The following is a 25,478-nucleotide window of genomic DNA, read 5'->3' as shown; positions in this document are numbered from 1 at the left end:
CAATTAAATTATATTTAATTTTCTTAAAACGCTAGATACAAACACAAAATAACTAAGCATTAGTCATGGAAATTTGGGGTGGATAAATATGCCTTATCACGGAAAAAATGACTGTTAAAATCGTTACACCAGTACTGTAGGTGGCGACAAGTGACTTAAAAATGTATAGAGGGTTTTCACGACGCGTCATCAATCCGGAAGTCGGCCATTTTGGAGGCACTGAGACGTAAACAGTGCCATTGAACTGAACGGACTCGCAAATTTGGCTGATTATTGCTTCTGAAAAAATGGTCAAGTTTTGGTCTGTACTCATCGGTCGCACCGAGAAAAAACATTTCTAGTTCTATAGACTGCCGAAAGTTAAAGAGAAGAGTGCAAAAAACTGATGAAAGATGGCGTTTGTGGTTGAGAGAGGCACAGCATCAGCCACATGTGTAAATGAAGCGTTAACTATGGCTAAAATTTTGACGTAAAATAGTTAACTATGGGTACATACACACTGTCAATCCGATTATCTTTGTATCCGATTGGAATATGATCTAAAATGATGTCCACACTGTATTGCAACTGTTCAGGTCCGATTTGTGTGTCCACGCAGCTCTTTGACAACACGGCAATGATGTTGCGTTGATGGAGGGGTTTGTTGCATTTGCAATATAAATGTTTTCTTATTTAAATTTTACAATATGGAGATGTGTAGCCGCTGCGCTGGACTACTGCGTCTCGAGCTGCAGAACTGTAGGAGGCTGGTGTATGCACAACTCTTTTTCCGCGCCGGTTTCAAAATACTTTTCAAAAATAATAATTTTCTGCTTGTTCGGCACTTTGCAACAACACAGCCTTGTTTCGGCAGCGACTTTCAGCATGTTCCCTATAACAACGTCTGATGTTTACATTTTACGTGGCGTGAGAAAGTCACATAAACCACGCGAAAGAGCGTTCAGACTGGTGGATTTCCTGATATGTGATTTGAATAGGATATTAAACCACATATGGATGTAGCTTGAAACGGATTTCATGTGCTTTTTTTTTGGACTGACAATCTGAACGTAGCCAATGTCGAAATAGAAGTAAGGACTAGTTGGAGAAGCTAGCTCGTTCAGATCTTTACCACATATTACCTTAAGTTTGTCAAAATGTTGAGCTCTTTCCTGCTTTAAGTCCTTCTATATATGATTTCGCAGCTTCCATGTGTTGTTCCCGTGGTTTAGACATCAGAAATTAGTGTAACAATGTGTTCAGTAGTACATAAACAGTGCAATTCATGCTGTTGTTTACATCCGAGTACCTCCAATATGGCCGCGCATCCGGGTAACTGACCAAATCGTGACGTAGGTGAAAACCCTCTATGTCATTCAATCATTCAATCAAGACAGGTCAAAAACGCTGACATTTACTGAGTCATTGAATCATTAATTCAAGAGATTCGTTCAAAAACGCTGACATTTACTGAGTCATTGAATCATTAATTCAAGAGATTCGTTCAAAAACGCTGACATTTACTGAGTCATTGAATCATTAATTCAAGAGATTCGTTCAAAAACGCTGACATTTATGAGTGAGTCATTAAATCATTAATTCAAGAGATTCGTTCAAAAATGCTGACATTTATTATTGAGTCATTAAATCATTAATTCAAGAGATTCGTTCAAAAACGCTGACATTTATGAGTGAGTCATTAAATCATTAATTCAAGAAATTCGTTCAAAAACGCTGACATTTATGATTGAGTCATTAAATCATTAATTCAAGAGATTCATACAGTAATGAAACAAGTGAAGTATTTATGATTGAGTCATTCAGTCAAACCATTTAAAAAAAAAAATCATTCAAATTGATTAAACATTTTAAATAGACTGCAGCAATTAACATTTTGTCAGAACCTCTAGTATATTACATGTCATTTTGTTTAGTTGTTGATTCTCAATTTATCCAGAATCATGCAGCTTTTATGGAACGTATACTTATTGTCATAATGACTATTATGAATTTACATGTCAAAGGTAGACCACAAAAAAAAAAAGTGTTTTGCTTAAATTTAGATTGGCTAACAAAAATATTTGGAAGAGAGTGTCAGTAAAAACTAAAAAAGTCATACGTTCGTGTTTAGCCTATACAGTATATGGCATATGTTTATATGTGCTGTACTGGGCTATAAACTGGTGCTCTTTTGCGTTCTCTCTCTCTTCTGGGCATAGCAACAGCACTAGAAGAGACTGCATTGGTCGAAACTCACTGCAGGAAGCCATACAGTTCGTTACACCTCCTGTCAGTCAAACAGAACACGAACCGAGACATGGTTCCCGACTCCCGGAGAAAACAAGGGCACTGGGCTGGATAATAACCCAGGCGTGAGGATGAGGATGAGGATGCTGAGAGGAGCACTTCACCCGACGCTGGAACGGCATCTTTATCTCTGTGCACCCGAATGCGTTTGCTCACATCTGCCTTAAATCTAGATTAGAATGAAGATGCCAAATCATCTCCTCTGCAGAATCCGATTTAAATTACATTAGTGAGTTGAACTAACAGATTCGATGTATTTTAATTGCTTTCACTGTGTTTCGAGAGATCTTAAACCCTGCAAGAAATTTTGGTGCGTAATTTAGAGCGCTTGCAAATTCGTCTCACAGACATAGATCCAGGTAAGAATCATATTTCAAAATCACATTGCATATGCATAACGTAAGGTTGCTAGTTAACCGTCTCTACATTAAAGTGTGATGCTGTATGTAGTGTGCAGTGTGTTTTGCAAACCAATGCGTTGCGCAGCAACCAATCAATCAATCAATCAATCAATGTCACTGATGTGTACATGTTTTGCATGGAAACCTGCTCTAGGATGCAAGACAATATTAACATTAATTGCAAAAAATTCTAAGGTTAATGAGGCATCATTGTGACTGGAGGGGTTGTGCTGATGCATTGCAGTGCATCATTTATTAAAACACCATCCTTACTTAGATGAAATGACTTGCATTCTGAGCATGCTTCAATGACACACTAAACCCTTGTGGATAACGAGTCGGCTTCATTGAGACTGTACATAGTGTTCTTAATGTAGGTTACAAATCAGCGTACTGTACAACAGCCTGCCTAGTGCCCACATACTCCAATTCTGCATTGCAGACTGAGTGATGACACACCAAAACACACTCCCACTCGGCAAATGTGGGGCAATGCATGCAAGAGTTTGCTTTGGGTTTCATGTGCGAATGGAACCGTTTCTTTCATGTGAAATATTATATGCCACCATCGTTCAATAGCAAGACCAGGGTGAAATTAAAATCAATCAATTTCCCAGTAATATGCAGTGCATTCTTGCAGTAAGTCAAAACATAACTGACCAGAATACACAGGGAATGGCAAAAGAAAACCGTAATATTGATACAAACGGAGACTGACAAGCTTGTTCATTGCAACAAGAGTTCCTGCTAGAAAAAAATATGTAATATCTTTTATAGTCAGAGAGGTAATAAAACTCTAATTAGATATCGGTTTAATCTATTGAGAGTTCAACTTCTTGTAGTTTTGATTCATGCAAGGGGGTTTTTGCTTTTATTATTTAACCTGCAACGTGAAAAAGAAGTACACAGATTAGTGCGATGACATTACATACAGTAAAGCAGCATTGGGGAAAGTACTAATGCATAATAAATCTACTTTAGATAGACTTTTCCTCGTCCTCTTTGAGCAACTTCATCCGTAATGATCTTCCCTGTGGAGATGTGGTGAACAGCACCTGATGCTGGAGAATCATTAGCTAATTGGCAGATCGATGTTTCCTCCTCTATCTCACTGTTGCATTGATACTGAACTTGCTATCAATTATTTTTCTATCTGCCTTATGTTTAAAGAAAGAGTTCACCCACAAACGAAAAAATCAGTCATCATCTGCTCAACCTCAAAACGCTTGTACTTCTCTGGCTCGTCTTGGCGTTTGCCTCAGACAAAGCTTTTGCATAACTTTAAAAGACAAGAGATATCGAGATAAAACGGCAATCGCAGCCTATTTTACCGCCAGGATGATTAATTACATGCAATTTGGCCATTCAACCCTCAAAAAGAGTCAATGAATAATCAACAATTTTCTAGTCAATTGTAAATAATCACACTCAATTTGATCTCATTTGCATCTGCGTTTGAAAAACAAATCATGCGTCTCTGTGTTTGACCGACAGAAGATCTCGGACGGAGCTCTTACTCGATTGTGTAATACCCAGAGATGTGCTGTGGCGGGATCAGCCTGCGGCATTGATTTTAGCGTAGGTGCTGAAGTCGACACTTTCACCGCTGCAGAAGCTGAGAGTAGCACTCCAGCAAAAAACAGCAATTCCTAGAGGATCCCGGAAGGTCTTTACATATGCGGGAAAGACCCGAGACAAAACTGCTACTGTAAATCTGACCCCGAGCAACATCTGAGCGGTCAAAAACGCCAGAATGTCAATGCATTAGATACAAAATATCAGCAAGTGACTCAAATCTTGCTTTCTCTACACTAACTTCACTCTCCTTCATCAATATTGATGTTGCAGCATCTTTAAAATGAATGACACTTGCATAGACATTTGTACGTGTAGTGTTTAAGACCACTGTATATGATTACGACCTCAGTGACTAGAAATAGCAGTTTGATTGCAGTTATAAGTGGTTGATAATATCTAAAAATATTTAATTAGTTATTACAAGAAACACAAAATAGCAAGACAAGGCTAAGATGTTTTGCACCAGCTCCTCAATATGATTAATAATACATCACCACTAAAAACCTTCTCTCACTGAGTCTGAATAATGTATCGGCCCTCGAGATGAATCTGCTAAAAAGCGAGCAGGTGAAGGACAGGAAGAGATTGAGTTAATGATGACGAATCATGTTTGTTGCTTTATTATTTGTGACCCTGGAACACAAAACCAGTCACATGGGTCAAATTTTTGCAATTGAGATTTATACATCATCTGAAAGCTGAATAAATAAGCTGTCCATTGATGTGTGGTTTGTTAGGATAGGACAATATTTGGTTGAGATACAACTATTGAACATCTGGAATCTGAGGGTGCAAAAAAATCAAAACATTTTGTGCTTTTATGTTCACGATTGTGCTGCATTCACTCACAAAAATACATGTTTTATATATTTACGGTTGGAAATTTACAAAATATCTTCATGGAACATGATCTTTACTTAATATCCTAATGATTTTTGGCATAAAAGAAAAATCGATAATTTTGACCCATGCAATGTATTGTTGGCTATTGCCACAAATATACCAGTGCGACTCGTGACTGGTTTTGTGATCCAGGGTCACATTTGTAGACTTCAATTTAAATTTAAATTTAAATTTCTATTTTAGTATGTCTGAATGGGCATGTGGATTTATGTCTCTAGCTGTAGAACAGGAAGTTTGGCCTGTCATAAACGTGTCACTTCCTTTGTGAAAGCGGCTGTCTGCTGACTGATATAGGGCTGTGAAAGACAAGGGAAACATTTCAGAAGAGCGAGACGGAGGACAGAGTTGATGACTGTGAATATATTAGCAAACAGCAGTAAAAACACCAACAGCATTCTGCTGAAAGACAAATAACTGGAGACCTACTTCAGCAAATGTAGGCTTAAAAACAACAAGAAAATAATATGCTGAAAATAATTCCTGTTTCTGTGCATGTTTACATATTAAATATTAAATTTACATATTAAATTATATTTCATGAGCTTGCACTATAAAATAATTAATCTTTCTGTACATTTACACACTACATATTATGTTTACATTTACACATGAAATTATATTGCAATATGAGTTACAGCTACAATTTCTTTAAATTAGAAAATAATTCACCTTTCCGTACATATACACGTTTACATTGTTTAATTGTTCACATTTAAATAATAGTTATGTTGCAATGACCGTTCTAGCTACAATTTTTCTTGCACCAGAAAATAATGAATCTTTCTGTACATTTACATATTTTATATCATACAGTTATAGCTACTTTTTTTTGCAAGTTGTAAATAAACATCTTTTTCTTTTCAATTTTACAAGAAAACACTATTTCAGTCTTTCTACTTGAGTTTCATGTTTAATTCAGTGTGTTGCTTGCCCTTTCTTTGTAATTATTTGTGAAATTGACTAGCAATTCCTTTTAACTTAACTTTTTTCAATGCACAATTTAATTTACATTACCAGAAAATAATCAAAATTAATTTAGATTATTTTTTCATTACATCAAAACATTTTCCTCTGCGATATCCGCCACACGATCAGCAAATCATGCTCACTAATAACTCAGTCTTATGTACGTCATTTATCTAGGAAGCCTCCAGCGCATACTGATGACCTGCTGTCTGTTTTGATGTCTCATTGCCTTGGGTTTGACTATAAATCTAATATAGCCGGCACAGATATCGACCGCTGTAAATATCCCACAGGATTCAGGAACCGCATTCACTTCTAAGAAACAATCACAGCTGTATAGGTGTATTGACTTGCATGCAGGTATTATCGTATTCACGTTCAATGCAGGACACTTTCTCCATTAGTTCCCATGGGAAGCACATTGGAAGAGCCCGGGCTATTTTTAGATCCTTGTTTAGGTCACAATGTGAATCATCTTCTCTACTAGGATTCCACTGGCAAGATCCAACATGCAGCTCGCTCTGTTCCCACTGTAACTTGCTTTTACTGCGATTAATTGCATGGGTGAGTGTGTGTGTGTGCATTTTAATACTTTTTATGTGCTTATATAGGAGTTTATGTGCTCAGATGTTGCTCTTTTAAAGCTGAGGATACTTGATGGTCTGGTGGCATGGAGTAGCAATTATCTCAGATGTTTCCCCTTAAAGTCATAGAAGTAATGAAAAAGCGGCACAAGTGAGTCAATAGTAAGAGTATAGAGCTGAAGAATGTATGTGAACAGCAATTTAACAATTTGATGAGAAATGTTTGAGATCATATTGAGATTTCTGACTTTTGATTGCAGATCTTTTCTGAAACTCTATTGGAGACACGTTTTTTTTTTCCTAAGGAAACATCTCTCTCTCTCTCTCTATTTAATGTCGTTGCTGTTTAGGAGAAACATTTGAGATACGAGAGATCTTATTTCTTCCCTATGGGCTTCCATATCAGAAAGCGTCCAGGCTCTCTGGATCTCTCTCTCTGCAGTGTAGTTTGCATTTTTCACGGTGTGTTTGTGAAAGCTCTGCTGACAGCATCTGTCATTACTGTCGCTCGCAGGAACAGCAATGCAGCGCTTCTTTTGTGCAGCTCACACACACAAAGACTGGAGGCTTCGACAATATCCACCATAACCAGATCACACCGCATTAGTGCAACAGGAGCTAAAATGATGTTAGGAAGATTTAAACTCACCGAACTGGGTGAAAGTTAAATCGGGAGCAGAACTGGACTTGTTTCCTCCTAATCCTGGATAAAGTGCAGAACGTCTGTGGTAATGGTTTGACCTGTGGTTCGTAAACAGTCCCTTCGGTTCTGAAGAGGAAATGTGTGACCATTTTACTTCTGAGTGAAACAAGAAATTCATTTCAAGTAAATTTTTTTTAGATGCATTTATTTTATTCATATGAAATTGACTGAACAAGTTGCAAATTGAAAATATTCGTTGAAAAATATACAAGGGCAAATCTGAGTTATTACAATGAATGATTATGAAAACAAACAGGATTCTTTTTTTAAATTGGATTCCGGATTCACAAAACATTCTTAAGAATAAAATCATTCTTTACTATTATTTTCTAACTTAAGCTATATTTTTTATTCCAGATAAAAGTTCTTATGAAGCACGGATCCATTATACTGTTACACGTGCGTTTTCTTTCTCGACTGTTTACATCCACATAAAACACAACTGATTGTGTTTACGTGAATACTCACCAAGACAGGCATTTTGCCATTATTTTGCGTGTATTTGACTGTTTAAGTGCAATAAGCAGCGAAAAAGAACTCAGTTTAGTCCTGAGAGGCGGCTTTATGTGGATGTTTGAGCACAAAATCTGTGAGTAAAATTATGCTCAATCCAACACAAAAACTCAAGCCCTCTTACAGCAACAATATTCATCCGGAGCAAATGAATCGAGTGAGTGAGTGGAGGCGGGTTTGTGTGTCACTCGCAGTCGGAGAGATGAGAGAGAGAGAGAGAGGGAAAGCACAGCTGGTATCGTAAATCTATTCTGTGGAAAATGAGTATCGGAAGCGTTTCAGATATTTCAGAATCGAACACTACATTGCACTTAGTTTATCATTTCAGATGCCTTTTTAAAAGACTTGAAAACTATATATTATACATAATATTCCCCCAAAGTGACTGTAATTGTATTTGTGTGTCTTCAGGTAAACCGCCGACATGTTGACCAGCATCACCGAGAGCATCTTCTGCTGTCTGTGGGGAAAGACGACCAGCGTGGTGTTGCCGGTTAAGTCATCTGACGGCAAGCCCGCCGATGGATTCGAGTTTGTGGAGGTGAAGCCAGGCCGGGTTCTTCGCGTGCGCCACATTCTCCCCGAACGTCCCGCAACCACAGACGAACAACCAGAGCCGAGCAGCAACAACAGCAGCAGCGTCCACTGCAAGCGCAAGATCACGGTGTACCGCAACGGCCAGCTGGTGATCGAGAACCTGGGAGATGTCCTCCACTCCGAGATCCTGCAGTGCCAGAACGGAGACGTGGAACAGTGCAGCACGGTGGAGGTGGAGCTGTCGGATTACACCACCGCACCGTCCTCCCCGGACCCCAAACCTGCTCCACCTCTGCTCATCTCTGACCAGCAGAAGCCCGCTCCTCCACCCAGACGCAGGCGACGGAAACCCAAGCGCACCGTGCTGATCGACACGCAGCGCTGCATCAGCAGCTGTAAGGGGACGCATTCGGACGTGGCGCTGTTCTTCATCCACGGCGTGGGCGGCTCGCTGGACATCTGGGGGAGGCAGCTGGACTTCTTCTCTCGGTTGGGTTACGAGGTCATCGCTCCTGATTTGGCGGGTCACGGCGCCAGCATTGCTCCTCAGATAGCGGCGGCGTACACCTTCTACGCACTCGCAGAGGACCTGCGCGCCATATTCAAAAGATATGCGAGGAAACGGAACATCCTGATTGGTCACTCATACGGGTAGGCGCTGCCTTTCTACCCAACGCACACACACTACTGGTTAACAGTTTGGAATAATTAAGATTTATTAATGTGGTAACAATTTACAATAAGGTTCATTACTTAATGTATTTACTAACATGTATTTATTAATCTTTGTTAATGTTAGTTAATAAAAATACAGCTGGTTAAAAGTTTGGAATAATTAAGATTTATTAATGTGGTAACAATTTACAATAAGGTTCATTACTTAATGTATTTACTAACATGTATTTATTAATCTTTGTTAATGTTAGTTAATAAAAATACAGCTGGTTAAAAGTTTGGAATAATTAAGATTTATTAATGTGGTAACAATTTACAATAAGGTTCATTACTTAATGTGTTTACTAACATGTATTTATTAATCTTTGTTAATGTTAGTTAATAAAAATACAGCTGGTTAAAAGTTTGGAATAATTAAGATTTATTAATGTGGTAACAATTTACAATAAGGTTCATTACTTAATGTATTTACTAACATGAGCTAACAATGAGCAATACATTTTTTACAGTATTTATTAATCTTTGTTAATGCTAGTTAATAAAAATATAGCTGTTCATTGTTTGTTCATGTTAGTTCATAGTGCATTAACTAATGTTAACCTTTGATTTTAATGACATATTGAAATTAATATTAAGTAAGATTAATAAATGCTGTAGAAATATTGTTCATTCTTAGTTCATGTTAACTAAGGTATTTAAGTAATGTTAACTGATGAACCTTATTGTAGCGTTACCATTAATGTTTTTGAACTCTTCTGCTCACCAAGGCTGCATTTATTTGATTGAACATACAGTAAAAAACGCAATATTGCTAAATATTATTACAACTGTTTTCTATTGTAATATATGTTAAGATGTAATTCATGGCAGATGCTATTTACACTAACTGTAAATAGTAGTTAGATGCAATTTATACTTACTGCAAATAGTGGCAGATACTATTGTAGTACATTATAAAACAGTATATGCAATAATGACAACATTCAGTGTAAATGATTATATTTTTTAAAATGATTATATGAATGCAGCCTTATTGGGACAATAAAGCCCTCACTACACCTACCCCTAACCCTATCTGATAAACACTTTATTCCTACTATTAAGTACCCGTTAGGCACTTTATTTTCCCTTTTTGAATATTTTCTTAATGTTTATTTAAAATAAAGGCTACTCCGAGCTGATATGCGATGGGAAAAGGGAGAATACATTAAAAACACTAAAAACAAATTTAGTGCAGTGTCATAGGTAACTAAAACTAAAACAAAAATAATTAATAATCACTAAAATAAGAGTTAAAAAACTTGTTACCTCGGAAACTAACAGAAATAAATAGAATTTAAACTATAAAGTAAAATAATAATAAAAATGACATGCACAAACAAAATTACTTAAAACTAAAATGAATATGAAAGCTAATTCAAAATATTAACAAATACTATAATAGTGTATAAATATTACTAAATTGATTTAGTCAAGTGTGTCCAAGCTTGTGATTGCTACAGTACACTGAAAAAATTATGTTTTTGCTGCTTGATTAAATTATAATAAATAATTATGATAAATAAAATGAGCTAAACCAACACAAATGCTATACATTTCGTCCTGACTGAATTTAATTGTCTTCGGTCCACATATACATAAATAAAATTGAGGTCTACTTCTAATCCGTTGAGCCTACATGAATGATTTCGGTCGCATTAACTGAATAGCTCTATAATTCACAAAAGCCTGCTGTGTTTCTTCCTGGCATGTTTTCATGAGCAATTATTGCTAACCCCGGATCACCGTTTTGTTCGTGTGAAGGGTGTCGTTCTGTACGTTCCTGGCACACGAGTATCCGGAGCAGGTGCATAAGGTGGTGATGATCAACGGAGGCGGCCCGACGGCGCTGGAACCGAGTCTGTGCTCAATCTTCCAGCTGCCCTCCTGTGTCCTGCACTGTCTGTCCCCGTGCCTCGCCTGGAGCTTCCTCAAGTAACACACTTTCTCTTTATTAAAGCAGAACATAAGATAAACACACAGTTAGAGACGGTACCATCAAAACAAAACACTGTATATAGGATAATATAGAATATAGGATGTACGTGTAATTATGTGAAGTGTGTGTAGGATTAAATCCTTCCCACGACTTAATATCACGTTCCCACAAATTAATAGTTTGTGGCAACAACATATTATCACGTTCCCACGAGTTGATATGTTGTGGCCACGACAAAACTAAGTGAACCGAACATGTCCCCTCCCGGTCACCGTACAATATACATATATTAGGGTTCCCACGGGTCCTTGAAATCCTTGAAAGTTTGTGAATCTGAAGAAAAAAAATGTCAAGGCCCTTGAAAGTTTTTTGAAAATGAACATAATAGAGACAGTTCCTTGAAAGTGCTTGAATTTATTTTGTTTATTTCGTTTTCTGGAAAAAAAATCCATATTATTCCCTCCGGTCCGCTAATGTGTTAATTCGCCAACACTTCGTGGCCTATGCACACTAGCTTGCTTGATTTACGTTAGCTACGCGCATTTATGCGTTACGTTAAGTGTTTCCCGCGTGAGGTACTTTGTGTTGTACGTTGCCATGGCGTTCACACGCGCACAAAACAACTACGGTGGAACCTTAACGTTTGTTGTTCGACACTACAAATGTGTCCCCACATTAAGTCCTTGAATTTGAGGGTATTGGACCTGGAAAGTCCTTGAACGCTCCTTGAATTTGAAGTTAACCAAAGTGTGGGAACCCTGTATATAGCAGTAGTAATATTCAAAGATGTAATAAGGAAAAAGAAAAACAAGAGAATGGGAGAAGAAGAAAAAACATCTCCACTTTCTTTTTTTTCTCTTTTTTTGTTAAAGCAGAACATAAGACAAAACACAGTTAGAGACGATACCATCAAAACAAAACACATCAAACGGAATATAGGATGTATGTGTAATTATGTGAAGCATGTGTGTAAAATTGTGTTGAGTATGTGTACATCTCTATTATAAGTTTCCTAATATATATGTAGAACAATGATCATATATACATATATAGCAGTAGTAATATTCAAAGATGTAAAAACAAAAACAAACAAAAAAAACCTGGTTTCTGTAATGACTTCTGCAAAAAGTCCACGGTCGTTGTTAGTAAGCATGTGTGTTGTTGTGTTCTCCACACAGAGCTGGTTTCGCCAGGCAGGGTGCGAAAGAGAAGCAGCTTTTGAAAGAGGGAAACGCGTTTAACGTCTCTCCGTTCGTCCTGCGAGCGATGATGAGCGGTCAGTACTGGCCCGAGGGGGATGAAGTCTACCACGCGGAGCTGACCGTACCCATACTGCTGGTGCACGGCATGTATGACAAGTTTGTACCAATTGATGAGGATCAGCGGATGGCAGAGGTTCGTGCAAATCAGATCTATTTTCATTGTGCTGAGATTTGGCTGCGTCACTAATCACATACTTCTACTGTGCACGAAATGCATGATTTTTGCTGGTGGTTTCAGCAGTTAAGAACATGTCCAGGTCATAATTCAACTCAAAAACAAAAGAAAGGAATGTAAAATTAGATTTTGCATAAAAAAATTAAGCCTATTTTATAGGATTTATTATTATTATTTTTTTACAAAGTATTTATATATCATAGCAGTATTTAATGTAGATTACCTCTCTAACTAAACTTGCTTTGTGAGGAAAACTATGCTTGTCTAACATTATCTAATCATCCCCCTTTGTAGAACACAAGGCTTATAATGGATATATATTTTTTTTTAAATAAATGCTGACAAAAATTTGCGCAGTTATGCAGAATATAAGATGGTAAATATTTAATTGATGAGTTGTCAATACAATATGTAACCTATGGGTATGATTTTACCCCAAAATTCAACAAAATACATTTTTTGGTGCCTGGATTCCAGTTGTTTCTGTGAATTGCTGTGATCCGCTTTTGTCAGTCTGTAAAAAGAAGAAGGTTGCACAAACTCCCTAGACTAGTCTTAATTATTTAATTTTTTTCACTTGACATCTTAATAGAGCGCAACAGTCGGGTTCTGGAAGTAAAAACTCCATTACTTTTCTCCATAGGGAAATTTATTTTAATCGATAACTTATAAACCTCTAAAGACAGAAATACTGTGAGCTACGAGGTTGTTAATGGATGGTATTTGCTTCTGTTGAAGCCGTCAGCCCACATTATTTCAGCTTAGTTTTAAAATAATCGTGTTTAACAGTGGAATTCCTGGTGAAAAACTACATTACCCATGATGCTGTGCAGAAAAATCCACCAATCAGAGTCGAAAAAAGCAACACGCTCCAAAAGAGCTCTTTAGCTCCGCCCACTCCCATGAAACGTAATCGAGTCGATCTCTCTACGATCTCATAATACTAAAAAATTATATTCATATTTTGCAATAAACTTAAAATATATTGTTTTCATATATATAATCAACTTTTGTAAATGAGTAGCTTTATATTTCTCCATCATTTTTAATTTGATTATGCTGTTCATTTAAAGAAAACTTTGCTTCAAATCAAAGTTTGTATTGTTGTGATTCACCCTGTTGCTGCTTGGCTTGTTTCATGACTAATAACTCTTTAACAATCTATTTTAAAATCCCTATGGGAAAAATGAATGAAAAATATATATATTTCCGGATCCAGTTACACTCTATTTCTTAACATAATGGCTATGTTTATGCAACTTCCCCCTGATTTCTTATTGACTATTTGTAATGTCAGTCGCACAGCTTTTCCCCATTTTAGATGTGTTTTCGCATCATTCAAGCTGAACACTAATGTTTTTGATTTTGTGGGAAAAGGTTAGCGTAACATTTTTTGTGAGACTCACAAAAATCTAATCTTGTATTGTATGCAGGATGAATAGTATGTGAATTGGGATGCAGGCTTTGCTTGCAGTCAGTGTGTGTGTGTGTGTGTGTGTGTGTGTGTGATGTTGGCTCACTCATGACTCTTCAACACAAGAGTGTCTCTGTGCTGTACGGGGCTGTTCATGAGTAGAGGAGCGTTACACATGTCCTCATGCAGATGTGCTGTGAATCAAACAATGGCGTCTCATTGTACTGCTCATTGAACTCTTGCTGACGTCAGTTAGGACTTCCTGCAGGCCACAAATGTAAAAAAGAAAGAAAAAAAAGAAAATACAACGTTTAGCTCAAATTATAAGACTGATTGTCTGATCATCACTGATATACAAACAAACAAAATAAAAAGTTTTACATTAGTTTTATAATTGATATATATAATTGAAATATTTTTGATTGTTTATATGGAATTTATATTTATATATATATATATATACATACATACATATATATATACACACACATACATACATATATATATATACACATATATATATATATATATATATATACACACACATACATATATACATACATACATATATATGAATATTATGTATTATTTATATAGTATTTAAATGTCATTTGCATATAAATTATATAAATTTATTTTTATTATAATAATTATAACGATATATAATTATAATATATTTATTATACTTTTATTATTATTTTATTTTTTATTCATTATTAGAAATTAGATTAAATTATCTAATTATCTAAATTATTATTACCATTATATATTAAAAATATTTTATCAATACATTATTTACATACACATTTACAAATACATGTCTATTATATATTTATATACTTGTGTGTATATAATGTGCGTATTTATTTGTAAACAAATTTAATAGCAAATATAAAAAAATTTAATTTCTTTATTATTCAAATAAAATTGACAAAATACATTCAAAAATATTTTAGTATTTGAATTGTCATTTACATACAATTTACATTAATTCATTTTTATTATAATATATATATATATATTTTATTACTATTAATTATTTAATTGTACTATTTATTAATTAGAAATTAGAATAAATTATATATACATATACATTAAAATGGTATATTTTATAAATACATTATTTACATAAACATTTACAAATACATGTCTATATATATATATGTTTGTGTGTGCGCGTGTGTGCGCGTGCATGTTTATTTAAATATAAGGTAAATATAATAAATATAGATTTTTTTATTTCTTTATTATATTAAAATAATATCTATATAAATACATTATAAAAATATATTTTTGTAAGGTATGTAAAGGTTTAAAAAATATTTAAGTTATGTGATTTATATATAAATGCTATTATATAATATTCCACCATAATAAACACATAATATAATTTACACTTTAGAAAATGTATATTTTTCACAATGTAAATTGTCTTTATTTCAGATCCTCTTGTTTGCATTCCTGAAAGTAATCGAGGAAGGCAGTCACATGGTGATGATGGAATGCCCCGAAACGGTCAACACGCTCCTGCACGAGTTCTTCCTCTGGGAACCTGACGATTCCAAAAAGAACACGGTTACCAAGGTAACAGCCGACCAGACAACAGTCAACAACGTCACACCCGTCCAGACGCTCACTGTCGCCAACGGCAACATCACAGGGACTCCCAAGGTCAACAAGCCCCTTAACAAGTAACCTGATGATTGACGTTTTTGGGGTAAAGCAATCAGAAGGCTGTTGATGGCAGGCTGAAACCGTCACCTTGGCTGAGAGCTGATTTTTGGTCAGATGGTCCCTAGCGGGTGTCGAGGCGGGGGTGAGGAAGAATCACGCGTTCAAAGAGACTCTCGGTGAGAACTAGCGACGAGGGGAAAAGAAGCAGCTGATTTTAAACCAATGATGGTGGTTTATGACATCACGATGCCTTTGTATCTCTCTGCTACCTTTGGACAATATCTTTCCTTCTTGTGCTGTCTAAACAAAAGGACTGGATGTCCGAAATCAAAGTGTGTTCAAGCGTTGGTGTCCAGGCGGGACTGAACTCTGAGAAAGATATGAGAAAAAAAAAAAACGATTGCAATCCAAACCAAGAGAGTGTTTAAAGTCAACATGAAATGTTTGCAACCTGGGCTTGACATTAACACATGCGGTTGTTTGCATCAGTCACTTCTATTAGACACTTTGGCAGGTTGAATATTATAATATATACACTTATCAATTTCAGTAGTCTAATAAAAAGGCATTTGAAATGATAAACTAAGTGCGATGTAGTGTTGTCAAACATATCGATTTTTCTATACATATCGATACTGTGAAACGCTTCCAATACTAATTTTCCGCAGAATAGATACACACTACCAGCTGCGCTTTCTCTCTCTCTCATCTCTCCGACAGCGAGTGACGCACAAACCCGCCTCCACTCACTCACTCGATTCATTTGCTCCAGATGAATATTGTTGCCGTTACAGGGCTTGAATTTCCCCGTGGGATTGCGCATAATTTTACTCATTTTCGCAGATTTTGTGCTCAAACATCCACATAAAGCCGCCTCTCAGGACTAAACTGAGTTCTATTTCGTTGCTTATTGCACTTAAACAGTCAAACACACACAAAATAATGTCAAAATGACGGTCTTGGCGAGTATTCACGTGAACACAGTCAGTTATGTTTAAGTTGAGAAAGAAAACACACGTGTAACAGTATAATGGATCCGTGCGTCAGTTCTTAAAGTGACAGCAGCCTAATATTCCTGCAGCCAATAATATTAAAAAATATCTATATGGGAGTTTTTCCCCATGGTATCAAAGTCAAAATTGTGTCTAGTAACTTTGGAAAAGCACTAGGTGAAAAAGTTAATGTCAAGCCCTGTTTTCAACCCATTTCACTTCAATAATAAGACATATTGTGTGTTGTATACAGTACCAGTACAATTACAAAGATTTTACTTTGTGCACAATGTGATTAGAAATGTGTTGTAATAAAAGGGTCGCTTTCATGTTGACTTTAACGGACGTTTGTACAGAGTCCGTGTTCATATTTATGCGATATTCAAGTACTAATATATTGAAATCAACACATTTTAACACGTCTTCCCTTATAAAGCAAATCCATCGCTTGGAGTTTAAGAGCGAGCGCAGACGTATAAAATACTGAATTCTGTTAAAACACTCCTTGAAAGATTACATACTGTAAACGAACTCATGCTAGCTACACATTATTTCACTCGAAACAAAACTGTATGAATTTAACAACAAAGCAACAGATGTTGGTTCACATGAAGGACAAGCAAAAACATCACATGGAAACTGACCGTCGCAATGGGAGATTTCATGCCAGTTGGCACTTGTTCGTCTCTTAGCAACTAGAAAGTCGGGCATTAGAGCAGAAGCACGGTGTGTGTGAGAGAGAGAGAGAGAGAGAGTTATAATGATGCTGCCGGCCACAATATGACATGATGGTGCTGAGGAAAAACAGGATATAAGCTATAGTATCACAGTGCATTCATATGCAGAACTGCACGAAAGTCTAGAGAATCTGATCATCAGGTTGATTCAATCATGTGCAATGTGATGACAACGCATTTGCTAAATAGGACAGACCGTCTGTCTATGCAAAGAATAACGCCTCCGGTCGGTTACCATGGCAACAGTAGTCGAGAGCAAACTGGATTAAGAACAGCAGGTCTGGTCCGTGTGACCCTCGCGATCATTGAGAGATGACTGAGACATCGTGAGATCTCATTGAGCGTTTATGCAACCCGAGCAGTCGAACATCCCCGTGTCAGAGCGGATGAATGGGTGGACACATTTTCAGGTATTTATGTAATTAACAAATGTCCACTTATCATTTTAACAATGCTGAATCCACACTTTTAGATATTTATTATATTAATAATAATAATTGGACACAGACAATGAGCTGATTAAGTGCTGCGTTAAACATAAAAATGAAAACTTGGGCAATTTAAAAGAATGCACTAGTGTTCAAAGGTTTTTTGGTTACACTAACACTTTATTTTACAGTGTCATTGTTACACGTGTTACATGTAGTTACTATAGTAATAACTATTAATTATGCATAATTACATGCAACTAACCCCTTAAGCAAACCAAACCCTATTCCTAACCCTATAGTGAGTACATGTAGTTGCTTAGTTTTACTCAGTACTTAAATATATAATTACAGTGTAACAAAGAAACCTTAAAATAAAGTGTAACCCTTTATTTTAAGGTGGAATTGTTACAGTGTAAATATATATTTAAGTACTGAGTAATAGTAAGTAACTACATGTACTTACTACAGGATTAGGGTTTGGTTGAGGGTTAGTTGCATGTAATTATGCATCATTTACTGTTATTACTATAGTACGTACATGTAACATATGTAACAAGGACACTACCGTTTTTATTTATTTATTATTATTAATACTTTTCAGTGAGGATGCATTAAATGGATCAAAATTAACAGTGAGGATGTGAAACGTTACGAAATATTTCTATTTCAAATAAATGATATTCTTTTTTGAACTTTCTATTCATGAAAGAATCCTTAAAAACTGCATCATGGTTTCCACAAAAAAAAAATACGAAGCAGCAAAACTGTTTTCAACATTGATAATAATCAGAAATGTTTCTCGAGCATCAAATCATCATATTAGAATGATATCTGAAGGGTCATGTGACACTGAAGACTTGATTATTGATACTGAAAATTCAGCTTTGCATCACAGGAATAAATTACATTTGAAAATATATTCACATAGAAAAAAAGTCCTTTTGAATTCTAATAATATTTCACAATATCACTGTATTTTTGATCAAAATAAATGCAGCCTTTATGAGCAGAAGAGACTTTTGAAAAGTAGTATAACTGTAAATTCCCATTTTAACAACACGTCTACACATTAAAACATTGAATTACTCTAACTTAACCCTAATTCAACTGAAGTCAACCTTTTTTTGATGTGCTGAGAAGAAACGTTAGACCTTTCAGTCTGCTAAATGATTGCTGTGTGATTGATAGAAGAATTGGGAGATATTATAAACTGAATTACAGGTGAATGAGATTGTGATCACAGCTGGATGCCAGTGTTTAACATCTGCTCAATTTCAGTGTTACCAGAGAGAAAGTTCTAGCATCTGATTACAAAGTATATTCTGCTGAAGACTTCTATCTGTAGCCAGCTGTCGTTTAGCATAGACAATAATTTTCACTCGTCCTTAAATTACATTTACAGTGATGCACTTACTGTACGATCCAAGTCTGTGGAGTGTTGCTGGATTTTACATGGTCATAATAGGACAAAATAATGGAAATAACAGTAATTAACATGTACCGTGTGATGTTGAAGTCTCTTGGCTATACATTCAAAATGGTGTATATTTTATCCATTTATCCCAGTGCAGTGTCCCATTGACTTCCATTGAAAGTGCATTACTGTACATGCAAAAATTATTTGTTCTGACAGATGTTGTTCATACAGCTTAAGTTGCACCAAATCCAGAATATTTATTCAAATGTTACTTGCATATACAATTACATTGTAATGCAGTGCAGAGGATATACATTTTATTGCAGCCACTCCTGTGAATTAGAAAACAAAAACTATTGTGTGCTTTTGACAAAAACTTGCCTATGCATTTGCTGTGGCTTTACTACCTAAAGGTCTGTTCACACCAAGAACGATGTTTATTATAAGCGCACGCTGCAATTTTGTCGTCTGCCGCTTTAAATGCTCAAGCTCTTAAACGCAGGATGGATTCTGATTGGATGTTAATGTTCACCGGCTGGAGAAAAATGATTTCTTGTTATTGTAGTGGTTCGTATGGAAGCTTGTTTCTGCCACTGAATAAAAAAGGTAATTGCGACATTTTATCTCACAATTCTTACTTTTTCTTGCTATTGCGAGTTTACATCTTGCAATTCTGGCTTTTTTTTCTCAGAATTGCATGATATAAACTCGCAATTGCAAAAAAAAGTCAGAATTTCACTAAAAAGTCGTAATTGCGAGAAAAAAGTCAAAATTGCGAGATAAAATGTTGCAATTGCGAGAAAAAATTTCAGAATTGCAAGAAAAAAAGTCATAATTGCGAGATAAAAAGTCGCAATTGCAAGAAAAAAAGTCATAATTGCGAGATAAAAAGTCGCAATTGCAAGAAAAAGTCAGAATTGTGAGATAAAAAGTCGCAATTGTGAGATAAAAAGTCAGAATTGTGAGATAAAAAGTCGCAATTGTGAGATAAAAAGTCAGAATTGTGAGATAAAAAGTCGCAATTGCAAGAAAAAAGGTCAGAATTGCGAGATAAAAAGTCGCAATTGTGAGATAAAAAGTCGCAATTGCAAGAAAAAAGGTCAGAATTGCGAGATAAGTCGCAATTGCAAGAAAAAAGGTCAGAATTGTGAGATAAAAAGTCGCAATTGCAAGAAAAAAGGTCAGAATTGTGAGATAAAAAGTCGCAATTGTGAGATAAAAAGTCGCAATTGCAAGAAAAAAGGTCAGAATTGCGAGATAAAAAGTCGCAATTGTGAGATAAAAAGTCAGAATTGAGAGATAAAAAGTCAGAATTGAGAGATAAAAAATCATTTTTGTGATATAAAAGGTCGCAATTGCAAGAAAAAAAGTCAGAATTGAGAGATAAATAGTCGCAATTGTAAGAAAAAAGTCAGAATTACGAGATAAAATTACGAAAAAAAAAAATCACAATTGTCAAATTGCGAGATGTAAACAATTGCATGAAAAAATATATATTTATAACTCAATTGCGACTTTATATCATGCAATTCTGAGAAAAAAAGTATTTTAAATAGTTTCATTCCGTGGCGGAAACAAGCTTCCGTAGGACTCTGCTATTCTTTTAGAACCATTTTCAAAAAACGATAATATCTTTATCGTTATGTTATAGTTATTGTTCTTGGTGTGAATGGGCTTTACATCTTGCAGATAAAAAACCATATTATGACTCGTCTGAATGATTCACTTTTGGTCATTGGTCAATATTGGTCATATATCCTGCCCTCAGGCTGGGTTTGTAGCCACATAGTTTTAACATCATGAGAAAAATATATTCCAAAGATTTCATATGTTTGCTAAGACAAGCAAGCATCACTTTTGCTCATATTTAGGATTGGCAAAAACACATACCACAGAGACTTCGCAAGGCCAGTATGTAATCCCCTAACAACCATGCAAAGCACCCTAGCAACCATGTAGCAACATTCTAAAATTCTCATGTCACATGATGGAACAGTTGCGTAACATTTAATAAGTGTTTCTGAAGACACAAAGAAAGAATGTGACATTTTAAATCCCTTGTTTCTAATTCACAGACGGGAGCAATAATGCTTTTCTATGCTAATGGTAGTTCTGGCTTTCCTCTGAGTGCCTGGGAGTGTGTTTTCTGGAGAGATGAGAAACTATAAAACACTGGCCAATACTGTTAAAAACTGCCAAAGGTTCCTCTCATGGGTCAGGAGCGAAAATAAGTCAAATGGACTGATATTTTTGGACTGAAGTGGGTTTGTGGGAGATGAATATCATATACAGACACTGAATGACACTACAGACTGATAGTGATGAAGAAGAATTCCTCTTCCTCTGGTCGTGTACTGATGTCAATTGTGGTCAAGTTCGTGTCAAATGTGTGTGTTGCATACAGTATATCTATGGGAAAGTACTATAACCATGCACTGCCTGAAAATATGTGCATATAAAATGTCATGAAAAGTATATAAAAATATGAAAAAATAAAAAATAACAACAAATCGTCTCCACTTGTGTCTTTCCCCCAAAACATCAAGGATTGATTTGACTCTTCATGACAGTTGCAATCTCACCGAACAACCACTAGATGGAGATAAAGATACGTTTGCGTGTTGACAGGATATGAAATAATACAGTATTATTTTAAATGCATCGGTTTTAAAGTCACAATCTTTGGTCACAGTCAGGTTCATAAATACTAGCTGACTTTTTTTCTTGTCTTGGTGTTTTGTTATAAACACAAAGCGCACATTTCTGAGCAGTGGTCAGGAAGTCTTGAATCAAAGAAAATGGCCAAATATTTACACTGCACTACTTCACAAACTTCACTGCCATGGAAACCAGTTCAGAAAGCTTTCATAATATCATGTGACTCGTGGGTCACATGACAGTCCCACCCCTGCATGTATATTTTCATAAAACCTTCACTAAGAAGTCAAATTGCTGTGCAGTCTGTCTGTCTGAGGCATTAATTATGATGTGAACATATGGCACAAGAGATTCATCCTCGTACAGTATTTCAGTTCGCTCAAAAGCATCTGGTGGTTGAAACGACATGGAATGAGGTTTTCGAGAAAAGCCCGACATAATTCACAAAAGTAAATACAACATGTTGAGGAATCATTTTCTCCATGAGGTTGTGGTTTGAATCACCGTAATTGGTTGCATGATTTGACAAGACATGTTTATAACATCTGGTTATTTTTGAAAATACTTCTGACAATTAAAAATACATAATTACAGTATAGGGAGTCCATGTAAAGATCATGCAAACCACCAGAACCGACGGAAAAATAAGGACAGTGAAAAACAAGCCTATGCTTGTGTGTATTGTAAATATTTTAAACAATCAGTGCAGGATTATGATATGGAAATAAGTTGAAAGATTTATAGTTAAAAAATAAAATAAAAGTCATTTGACAATAATAACTTATACTAATACTTAAACTTATAATAATAATTAACAATAGTAATTGTAAAAAATTATATAAATATCTATAATTATTGTTTTATTTATATATATAATTTTTAACATTCATAAACACAGCTCTATTTTTACATTTTAAATAATAAACAATATTTTTGTATTTTCTATGCACACATACAGATATATATGTATATATACATAAGTAAATGTACATAAATACATATACACAAACACACACATATACGGTATATATATATATAGTATTTTATATAAATATGTTATGCATTTTATTATATTACACACACACTAAATTATTTAGTAAAATTGGGGTCTTGTTTTGACCTTACATTTTGGAATTCTGTAAGAAATAATTTTTAATAATTTTTGACATCATTGTTTATGGGGTAATTTTATATATATATATATATATATATATATAAATATATATAATATGTTATATATATATTAACATATATTAACATGGGGGGATATTAACATGCCTAAGTATAATATAAACATAAACAATTGTATAAGGTATTTCTAATCATATCAGAAGCCATTTAAAAATGTGCAGTACCCAAATCTAATGTGTCTCCATTTCATTTCTGAATAACAATTATGATTCATTATGATTTGACATCTGATGATATAATCATTGACAGGATACAGTCCAAAACATGAATATAGTTAAATACGGGTGCGGATCTCATCCAGCCCTCGCTGTCTGACACTGGTACATAAAACCGTATTTGAGTTATAAACTCAGTCCAGGTCTGTAAGCGGTCGTGATCCAGCATTGTGGCTCTGCACATTAGATCCAGTCTGCAACACATCAGAAATACTTGGGCAACAGTTTAGTGTGTGGAAGAGCAATCCCATCAGATGAAATGACTGATTTCACCCATAATAAAATCTGCTAAATAAAGTCTTCTGCACACACACACACATCTGGATGTGATTCCACTGGCGTTTCTTCATATCATTCGCAGAATGGCTTGTGTCCATTAATGTCCTATTGTTTTATTAAACTGGCGGGTGATAAAAAGAAAAAACAGATCTGAGAATTTTTTTGTTTTGTTTATTTGAAGTGTTGGAAACCCATAAAAACTTTCAGGGAAGTTTTACCCCTAATTAAAAGCAAATCTATTGTAAACTTATCTTAATTTAACCCGTCGAAACAAATTAACTGGGATTAATTTGTTCCCACACTAAACCAATTTGAACTATCTTTCACAAAAAGAGAGAAAGAAAAAGTAAATAGATTAAAAAAATAATATTTAAATGCCCTTATTGTGATATTTTAAACGTTCCTAATTTTGATTTAAAGTCTCCTACAGTAGGTTTACATGTCCAGTCTGCTGTGATTGGTCTACTCTGCTCTGATTGGTCAGATGGCTCAGTCTGCTGTGATTGGTCTACTCTGCTCTGATTGGTCAGATGGCTCAGTCTGCTGTGATTGGTCTACTCTGCTCTGATTGGTCAGATGGCTCAGTCTGTTGTGATTGGTCTACTCTGCTCTGATTGGTCAGATGGCCCAGTCTGTTGTGATTGGTCTACTCTGCTCTGATTGGTCAGATGGCCCAGTCTGCTGTGATTGGTCTACTCTGCTCTGATTGGTCAGATGGCCCAGTCTGCTGTGATTGGTCTGTTCTGCTCTGATTGGTCAGATGGCCCAGTCTGTTGTGATTGGTCTACACTGCTCTGATTGACTCCTCCATGCTGGACGTCTAGAGAGGTGGAGCTAGATGTAAACCCCACCCATTTGTCATGCATTGAGCAGCCTCTCGTTGTGATTGGTCTACTCTATTCTGATTGGTCAGACTGCACAGTCTGTTGTGATTAGTCGACCGCTTACAGCGCGTATCGGAAACTTAACGCCCATTACCATATCAGAATTTCAGGTCTTTCTCTGTGCTTGATACACAGTGGCATCAGTTCTCCCGTATCAATTCCACGACGAGTCCTCGTCCTTTAGAAGTGGATTAGCAGTGCTGAAAACAGCTTCTTCCAGACATGAACAACACGAACCAAACTCTTCCAGTCTCAGATACATAGGCTGGCATTATGCAAATGTGTTACATAGGTATGTAATAGAAAATGAGACTGGAGTTGCTGATGACTCGTTTCAGCAGTTCAGAATCAATTCTTTCTTTTCGAAGACATTAACTTTATTTGTTGTGCACTTTGTTTTTAAAACTCTGCAGACCTTTCACATTCACAAACAGCTTTATTACACACTGCATGAATAGCAATATTCAAAAAAGCATAATAGGGGCACTTTAACCAGTTTTCTTCAAGTTACAAGTATTATTAAATAATTATATTAACTATTAATCTTTTTCTACTGCTTTAAAATATCAACGTTTAAAAAAATAAAAAAACATTTTGTCATTGAACTACTCTAATTTCATTACAAAACTATAGACCTTATGTAGCCCCGTCCCTTTTCAGCGCTGTGCTCATTGTCTTTTGACTTCCGGTCTGTATTTTCACAGCGATTCTGCGTGTTTCTTAATGAACGTCTCGTTTTAAAATATTTCCGGTCGACTGACATTTGTTAAGTCATCTCCTTTAAACATCACAGACCTCATGATAACTTTCGTTAACTTCACATTAAGTAAATCCACTTCAAAAGCTAATTACTCCTGGACAGCAATGCCATAGAAATATACAGAGCGACCACAAAAACGGAAGTTAAAAGACAATATTCTAAAGATGGCGGCGCCCTCGTTTCTCTGGCGCATAAGGTCTATATGCTGGGTTTTTTTTTTCTTCTTCTTCTTCTTCTTCTGTGCAAAACAAAAAGGAGAATTGAA

The 25,478-nt window shown here is 35.6% G+C and overlaps 1 protein-coding gene across 2 annotated transcripts; it reads left to right on the top strand.

Moving 5' to 3' along the window:
- Window positions 1–2,333: 2,333 nt before the first annotated feature.
- Window positions 2,334–16,034, top strand: abhd8a (abhydrolase domain containing 8a). Of its 2 annotated transcripts, none has more exons than XM_084411357.1 (5): window positions 2,334–2,645; window positions 8,346–9,122; window positions 10,950–11,120; window positions 12,303–12,519; window positions 15,419–16,034. In XM_084411357.1, exons 2-5 carry the CDS (start codon window positions 8,359–8,361, stop codon window positions 15,668–15,670), a joined length of 1,404 nt encoding a protein of 467 aa, XP_084267483.1. In that variant the 5' UTR covers window positions 2,334–2,645; window positions 8,346–8,358; the 3' UTR covers window positions 15,671–16,034. The 2 variants fall into 2 exon arrangements, with proteins under 2 accessions (XP_084267483.1, XP_084267484.1); XM_084411358.1 differs by lacking the exon at window positions 2,334–2,645 and adding an exon at window positions 6,665–6,698.
- Window positions 16,035–25,478: the final 9,444 nt, after the last annotated feature.

Source organism: Rutilus rutilus, assembly GCF_951802725.1.
Source record: "Rutilus rutilus genome assembly, chromosome: 6".
Classification (NCBI taxonomy): domain Eukaryota; kingdom Metazoa; phylum Chordata; class Actinopteri; order Cypriniformes; family Leuciscidae; genus Rutilus; species Rutilus rutilus.
This window is presented reverse-complemented; position numbering and strand designations above follow the sequence as displayed.

Coding starts and splice junctions, on each gene's coding strand:
- abhd8a (XM_084411357.1), top strand. CDS start 8,359: ATGTTGACCAGCATCACCGAGAGCATCTTCTGCTGTCTGTGGGGAAAG. Junction 9,123..10,949: donor CTGATTGGTCACTCATACGG/GTAGGCGCTGCC, acceptor GTTCGTGTGAAG/GGTGTCGTTCTGTACGTTCC. Junction 11,121..12,302: donor CTCGCCTGGAGCTTCCTCAA/GTAACACACTTT, acceptor TTCTCCACACAG/AGCTGGTTTCGCCAGGCAGG.